We start from the raw sequence: 8,358 nt of genomic DNA, 5'->3' as shown, positions 1-8,358 counted from the left end.
TATCATTTGGAATCATATAGGCCAAGGACGGCCAGCCAAAATTGCGCGTGCATAATTTTCTCACGTGTCAACCGAAAAAATCCCGGGTGTACAGTACGTTACACATATAAAGTTAGACTTAGTATTAGCATTTACTTTTGTTATTTCACTGTCGACTATGAGAAAAATAAAAGAACAGGAAGATGTATCACTCCTATATACAAAATAAAGCTGCGTAAGTTCATCTTGCAAAAAGTATTGAATGTAAATTTTTGAGGAACGAGTAATTGTTTTAACAAAGGGAAAGTTACAAATCAGTGGAGTGCCGTGAAATTTGATGATGTTTCTGTAAAAATCCGATTTCCAATCAGTTAATTGCGCGTCAGTGATGATCTAGGTTCCATTGGTACGTGCGTGGCGGCGAAAGAGACAAAGACGACAAGTATCGTTTATTTTAACATAAAATAAACATACACTATGTACAAAATAGTTTGCTTTAGGACAATCATCTGTTTGGACGTCCTGGGCGTTGATCGTCGATCGAAGGTGGTCCCGGGACAGTTGCATTGACGAGTCTGTAAAGGCACGGGGAGACTTCGTCTGTGTCGGTAAATTGTTAAATAAAATTAAACCTTTTATACCTGTTCCCATATAATGTTCCTGTATGTCGATATTTGTATATTTTTATAAAGTACTACGGAGATAAATATAAAATATATACATGTATATGTACTGTACAGTACATTCACACATGTTTTTGAAATTTTCTTTTTTTCATAGTGTAAATGAAATAAAATATTGTATTGTTACATATATTAAATAAAATTATTAGTATATTTGCGCTTATTATGTGATAAATTTATAAAAAATATAACTAAATATTATACTTTTATAATTGTTATCAATTCTACCACTCAATAGCGCCTGTAAAAGAATCTTTCCTGCACAACTTTCTTGATCTACAGAAAAAAACATTTACCGGGTAATCGTAATTAAAGTATTCTTATTTAACCTATTTAACACATTGCATGTCAGAGGATCAATTACGGTCGGTCGTTGAATACATTGTACTGCACATGTCCTTCAAGTTTTACACTTTCAGAATGAGAATTATATTGAACAGTATCTCATGCATTGCTAAGATCTCTGTATTGAGCGAGTATCTTATAATTATAAAATGTTTGTTGCTTGAAGCGCCAAAAGGCCATAATAGTACTATGGCCTTTTGGCGCTTCAAGTATTTTGATTTTTTACAGAATTGTTTTCCGCGTGTCTTAAAGCATTATACTAAATTTTTGTTTGTGATTGTCTTGTTATTTTCTGATTACAATAAAATAAAAATTTCATTAATATGATACACGGAATGGTCTTTTTTCAGTTTTAACTTTTCCACTTCCATAGACACTAAGAAGACATTTTCTGACGTGTTATCGGTTCAAACTAGGTCAGTAACGGGCGTGTTTGAGTTTTTTTTAACTCTTTCCACCCTGTGGTTACTAAAAGGGTCTCTTTTTTCAACAAGCCCGTTATGGGTTCGGCCAGCCCCACAATGAGACATTAGGATGGTGAGGGACGGAGCCCGATATATTCGCACAAACCATCCCCAAAATATTCATGGGGTTTTTCTACCGCTCTGGAAACCTGGAATCCAATTCACACACCTTAGCCGCTGCCATCATCAAGATGTGTGAACGAGTAATGAGAGACGGGAAAGATATATCCCCATCTTTCAGTCAATCTATCTATAAAAACTTTTGAGTCGACCCGAACTCGATCCCGGATTCCTCAAATTGAAAGATTGGATCCATGATCGCTTTGGCCATTCAGCTACAATGTCTATTCGACGTCAATAATATACGCAGTTAGTTAATCAAATATTGTATAAAATTTATTCATTTAAGCAGATTGTTCTAATAATAATTTCGACTACGGAATAAGGATCACAATTAGAGGAAGGTCTTCGATCTTCTAGATAGCCTTTCTTGCTCTCTGCCACAGCTCGTGTTATTCTGATGCTAGCTCCTCTATCGGCAATACCCCATTTAAATTCTTTAATATTGCAAGTTTCGTGTTTTCCTGTTAATCTACGTTCGTTATCTTTGCCTTCTTTGGGATCGTATACTTTGATATGCTCTTTGTGCTTCTTTCGTAATTTTTCAATAGCTTCTTCTATAACTCTGCAGTAAAGAGAATTGGCATAAATTATTTTAATAATAAATAAATAAAGTACACACTTTTTCATTTAAAAAGGAAAAAAAAGTAAATATAAATTTACTATGCCCGAAAGGACGTGTTTAATTCATACGTTTAACACATAAATAGGACCAATTTCTGATAGAAAGTTTTTCCAGGAAGCATTCTCTTGGCATCCCATGTGTTACGTTGCCTATAACACGAAACCAAATCAAACATAGAGCATAGCTAAACTAATTATAGTAAAGATGGCTCTAGCAAACTGTGGGATGGAGTACCGAGAGATCCGAGGTTACAGTTGTTGTTGTTTGTTAAGTTATGGCAACACAACACTTAGGCAATCTGCCTAGGAGGGATGCCTTCCGAGAGGTCTTTTTAATGGAAACTAGCCCCTATTTAGGCGTTACAGACGTAAAGAAAACCCGGAAAATTCCACCTGACCAGCCCGTCAGAGCGAGGCGCGAACCCACGACGTGTTCAGGATACGAAGATCGCTTGACCTCTGAGTGTTACAGATTATTCTACGAAAAGATAATCCGGATAAGTTCAAAACTAGAAATCGGGAATTAAAACTAGGTGTATGGTAGTTACATTAGAAGATAATAATTCTAATCAATTTATATTACAATCAAAGCTGCCACATTGTGGATCTGGCTGAATCCATGATAGCTTTGATTAATGTAAAGGTCCTCTTAACGTTCACAATGCAAAAAGAGCAAAAGAAAGAAAAAGCTAGACTATGGCCAGTTGTAGTAACCATTGATTTGTCCGAATTATATACCTAATGCCATTTTCTTCTCTCATTGCTTTTGTGCTAAAATTAGTATGATTTCCAGCTCCGTTCCATTCGCCGATAACAGGTTTCGGATCCAGAGAGACGATTACATTATATTCTTCTGCAATTCTGTGCAAAATAAATCTGGCCATCCATAAATCGTCAGCAATCGTTATTCCTTCGTTAGGTCCTATTTGAAATTCCCACTGAAAAAAAATAAAATAAAATGTTTTAAACAAATTAATATTTTTCTATTAATTGTAAATGGTTGCATAAGTAAAACAGCAGTCATCTGGGACTACTTGGTAGAAACAAAATTTATATGGAATGTATATGGAATTTATAGCTGTACCCAGCCATGCGTTGCTGTGGCTCAAAATGTATATTATAAATGTTTAACACTTCCCACTGAAGGAAATTTCAAAAAATCCCTTTNTTCACAAACCTGAGCTGGCATAACTTCGGCATTTGTACCAGTTAAATTTATACCCGCATATAAGCATGCCCTATAATGAGATTCTATAATGTTTCTCCCAAAAATCCTATTTGCTCCAACACCGCAATAGTAAGGTCCTTTTAAAAATAATATAGTCGATACAAATGCATTTAAATCTATTTAATTAAGTTTATGATACCACCTTGGGGTTCCGGGTAACCATTTTTAGGCCAACCAAGTGGATGTTTATCGACACCGAGTAAGGTGAATTCCTGCTCCATTCCGAACCACGGTTTCTCATTCGTTATTTTTTGTATTACTTCATTACAAGATTTTCTGTTATTTGTTTCTGTGAAAATTTGATTATAATTAAGATCCGTTCTATGCAAAATATACATAAAGATAAATCAAAATTTCATTCGTACTAGTAGGTGTGTGGTCATAATTGTACGTTTCACATAGCGCCAATCTATTATTATTACGCCGAAATGGATCTTTATATAAAGCAACGGGGTGTAAATATATATCAGAATTGATTCCTTTAGCTTGATTTGTACTTGAACCATCGAAAGACCAGATTGGTAGTTCTACAATAATATACAGTATATTTATAGTTATAATAAATACAACCAACCCGATAGTTATTACGAATTATCAAAAGAACAGCCAGATTTTTATAGGGACTATAAGAGTAAATAATTACTAAACAATTTGACAGAAGGCAGACCCGAGTTATAAATAATTAGAAAGGCAATGATGAAAAATTCCTGGGGAATTTTTGACTCGTCCGGGTCCCAATAGCGGCAGGATGCCACCTTCACCGCTTGGCCATCCGGCAGCATATAAGTTGAATTAATTTAGATGTAGATACAGATATATGTGAATACCACGAGCAGTTGAATGAGACTTAATACAAAGTGTGACTCATTGAGTAAATACAAATGTTGAATTTGTCAATAAACAGTTTATTATAAATTTCAAACAGATGAACGAGACAAAACAGATGTTATTAGAGAGGTTGCGGCCGAAGTTTTCATCTCTCAAACGTGAACGTCGAACGTCGAGCACCGCTTACAAGATTGCGGCGCTCGACGTTCGGCGTTCACGTTTGAGAAATAAAAACTTCGGCCGCAACCTCTCCATTACCTCTTTACCTGACAAACTATCTCGGTTACTCGGTTGATACTAAAGATATTATAACATGTTCATGGTTTACTAGCTTTTGCTCCTCCAGTTATTTATACACCCCGTCTCTTGTTAAATAAATTAATCCTAAAATATTCTCCCGGCTGTTCGTTTGACATTTAGTTTTATAGTAATATATTACGTAAATACAAGCAACAAAATAGCCCAAGTAAATAATTAAATACGGTACCTTTAACCGTTTTAGGTACGAAATTTAAAGTCTTGGTTTTAGCTCTTAGATGCTCTCCGCTTCCATCAATCCACACGTACATGCATTGAATTTTATCTTCGGGCTGCTTAAGTGACTTGTATTTATTATTAATACTTTTAGTCAGTGCATTCATCCAGTAATATTCATAGACTATAAAAATAAATCATTGTTCTTTTATCGTTTTTCTATATAAATCATTCTTATATATATCAACTTCACAGTCTACTTACAGAAATTCCTCTGGAAGATACAGAAATTCTTTGGGCAAATTTTTATAATTCGAATTGACTGAAAATGGCGAATATTTCTATTACTTAGATAGCTTTTTATATTCGGCTTCATATCAATCATAAATTTACAATATTGAAACTTCGAAAATTTTAACATTTTATGAAATTTTATAGTTTAATGATCGATTTAAAGAAAAAGAATTACGTACTGAAGAACGATTTTCGAATAATGGAATATATCTTTTGATTAACTAAAACATTTTAAATTTATTATTTTTAAAATATACAAATTTGAAGGTTTAAAAATTTCATTTATAATATTTAAAGTACAGGTGTATAAAATATAATTTTTTACATTTCACACTGATTAAAATATCTCAGTTTTTTAAATGCTCTTTCTATCCAGTGAGCACCGAGAGAGCCTCTTTAGCAATTCCGAACTCATATTGAGTTCGGCCATGGAAATGTATATTTATTAAATTAACTATCGAGAAAATCAGAGTCGAGAGGATGGTGTCGAATAAACCATCCCGGGCAGACCTTTCTCGAAACCTAACTTGACCTCAAATTCTATCTCGAGACAGGTAAGAGACCAATCGGGGAGCGAGGAAGGGAAAGCCCGACCAATTAGAATAGAATTGAACATGAAAAAGATATATAAAACCTCCGTCAGCGAGGACACGGGAAGCTTCCATCTCTGGCTTCCTCCACAGAGTTCCTCTGAGTTTCTTCCTCTGAACTTCCGCTTCCCAATTCCAACCTTCTACATCGTCCCCGAGAAAGACCTCGTGTTAGCCTTCCTGTCGCCATTATCTCGATATCTGACTCACCGCTGTTCTTCAGAAAAACTAAAGAAAGGATCCAGGACTTTCTCCACCGACACTCCATCGAACTTGGACGTGCAAACCCAATTATGTAAGCATATGTCGAAAAATAAACGGTTTTTTTGTAAATACTTATCTTTTTATACCTCCGCAAACCATCACCCACATACGTGAACATCCTTAGAACATCACGACGAAAAAGAATAACCCCTCTAATCGGCGTGCTTACATTAGTGCCATGGCCTCCACATGATAGTGACTGACCGAACTCTAGTCAGGAGGCCCGGGTTCATGGGTGCCCGGTATAAAAATTTTATCGCGATTTTAATCTACCTTTAATGACGCACGATTAACGCTTAATTGTTTTTTAATGTGATTTTTTAATCAAATTTAATTCATCGTTCTAAAGTTGTAGTGCACGGATTTTACTTCGGTAAAGTTATTTAAAGCTACTTTCTGATGTCAAAAACGACCTCCAATAGTTTTTTAATTTTTTAAATTAATATATTTTATTATATATACGTGTAATTAAGTCGGGGGTCGGAAATCTCAATAAAAATTTTAATTTTTTAAAAATATTTAAAAATATACAGCCAGCTAGTATTCACCCTACTATAAACCCTTCTCCTCCCGAGACTTCTTTGATAATCTCCCGGGAAATCCAACACCAGATGTTCTCAAGGTCATTCAGCTGTAAACACAATGACTCATCGGTGTCAGATTTCACATAAAGGCGAGACAATGGAAAATAAAGTTTGAAGCTTTTTCTTCAAAATTAACGCATTTCTTTCGTTTTTTTTTTCACTTTTAAATATCTTTTATGTTTAATTACATTAATATCTAAAATTGGAAAGTCGCAAGGGAGTTAATCTGTTTTGTCTAGTGCCAGTAACTGTGTCCTAGGCTGAGAGGTCTTTCAGTAAACTGGCAAATTCACTGAAGAAGTGGCAAAGAAACTCAACTGGTCAGGAGTGACTAAATAACCTAGCAATTTTGTGTATTGAAAATGATTTAGCTAAACAAACAAATTTTAGTGACGTGATCGAAAAATTTGCTTTGACAAAAGCTAGAAAATTTACTGCGAAATAATTTAACCGACAGTTTCTTGAGTTTTGCCTTGTTAATGTGCTTTGTTTTTCAATTTTTTGTCATTCTTTCAGTTCTTGTGTTGGTTCCTATTTTGTTTTGTCTTTAATGTCGTATTCGTCATTGTAAAATTTGTCGGTATAATTCCTCTATTGTCTCTAATAAATCTAATCTATATTTTTGTAAATGAAAATATTTTTTGTCATTTAGCTGTCTTATCATGTCCCAAAGCGGCCACGGAGGCCGAATGGTTGGTCCTTCGGCTCACACCACTAAGGTCTCGAGTTTGAGTGGGCTTACCAATGATACTGGTCTGGGGCCCCACTGTAGGATGTGGGTGCCATGATTAGTGCCCACCAGTCAGCGAGTGGATGAAACTATTGAACACTTTATGCCTCACCACGTGGAGTTTTCCAGCTTTTATTTAAGTGCCTAACATCTAAATATGGGCCAGTTTTCTATAGGAATCCCAAAAGTCATCAACTTTACTATCATTTAACAAGTATGCACAAGTAATGAATTTGTTAGCTTAATTTGTTTATATATTGTTAAAACTTTCTGAAAGCATTATTATTAATTACAGCAAATCGTTGACGTTAATCGATATTACTTGCACTTACATTTTGTACAGTACATACTAGTACTTTAAACTGGAAAGAGATTGTAACTAACAAGATTTCCCTTAATCAGACTTAAGTGTACATTACAGGTTTCTGCTGGGATGTCAGCAAGAGCTGGTAATATAGTTGGCACTAATGATTACAGTGTATGTATATACTGTATATATAAACTGTATAAATTGATTGTACATGAAAGAAAAGTTTATTAAATTTTACAAAAATTTTGTTTATGGTAAACTTTACAATTTTCCAAAAAATTACTTTATTAAATCTGAGATCTTTCAGGTATCTTCATTTAGTAGTGAAATAAAAAACACAAAATCAGATGTCATTTATTTATTTATACTATTTATATACAGAAATATAATCTTGTATTATATTGCTTGAAAATTTACTTTCCGAAAATAATTATAATTTACATATAAATATTTAAAATAAAATTATTATTTTATATAGAACAACAATAATTTGCTATATCAACTATAAACTTAAAAATGAGCAAATAATGAGCAGAATATTTTTTCTGAAAAGTTTTTATAGAAAAAAAAAATTTGATAAATTTTATTTGAATTTATCAGGATTTATATAATGATATATTTTTTTAAAACTTTTCATAGATTATTAATTATATTGCACTTTGATATTAATTTTTAGTAATAAGTCAAATATTATTTATTATTTGACATATAAATTGAATGCCTAACATTATTTATATAAACAAATATATACAAGTGTGTATGCATATATTTACACAACATACACACATACATATACAAACAAATATAAATAAATTCCATCAAATTTCATTTTGTATAGGCA

General features: G+C 33.5%; 1 protein-coding gene across 1 annotated transcript; it reads right to left on the bottom strand.

Moving 5' to 3' along the window:
- Positions 1 to 1,845: 1,845 nt before the first annotated feature.
- Positions 1,846 to 5,248, bottom strand: LOC111622813 (glutamine synthetase-like). Its single transcript, XM_023365236.1, has 7 exons — positions 5,010 to 5,248; positions 4,759 to 4,929; positions 3,809 to 3,970; positions 3,586 to 3,732; positions 3,393 to 3,520; positions 2,954 to 3,153; positions 1,846 to 2,156 (listed from the first exon to the last, which is right to left on the bottom strand). Exons 1-7 carry the CDS (start codon positions 5,164 to 5,166, stop codon positions 1,868 to 1,870), a joined length of 1,254 nt encoding a protein of 417 aa, XP_023221004.1. The 5' UTR covers positions 5,167 to 5,248; the 3' UTR covers positions 1,846 to 1,867.
- Positions 5,249 to 8,358: the final 3,110 nt, after the last annotated feature.

The sequence above is a fragment of the Centruroides sculpturatus genome, unplaced genomic scaffold (assembly GCF_000671375.1).
Source record: "Centruroides sculpturatus isolate CEXI.00-Female unplaced genomic scaffold, Cexi_2.0 scaffold332, whole genome shotgun sequence".
In the NCBI taxonomy this organism is placed as follows: domain Eukaryota; kingdom Metazoa; phylum Arthropoda; class Arachnida; order Scorpiones; family Buthidae; genus Centruroides; species Centruroides sculpturatus.
The sequence above is the reverse complement of the archived record's forward strand: the minus strand, read 5'-3'. Positions and strand labels throughout refer to the sequence as shown.

Coding starts and splice junctions, on each gene's coding strand:
- LOC111622813 (XM_023365236.1), bottom strand. CDS start 5,166: ATGTTAAAATTTTCGAAGTTTCAATATTGTAAATTTATGATTGATATG. Junction 4,930..5,009: donor TATCTTCCAGAGGAATTTCT/GTAAGTAGACTG, acceptor TTATTTTTATAG/TCTATGAATATTACTGGATG. Junction 3,521..3,585: donor TGGTTACCCGGAACCCCAAG/GTGGTATCATAA, acceptor TATTTTTAAAAG/GACCTTACTATTGCGGTGTT.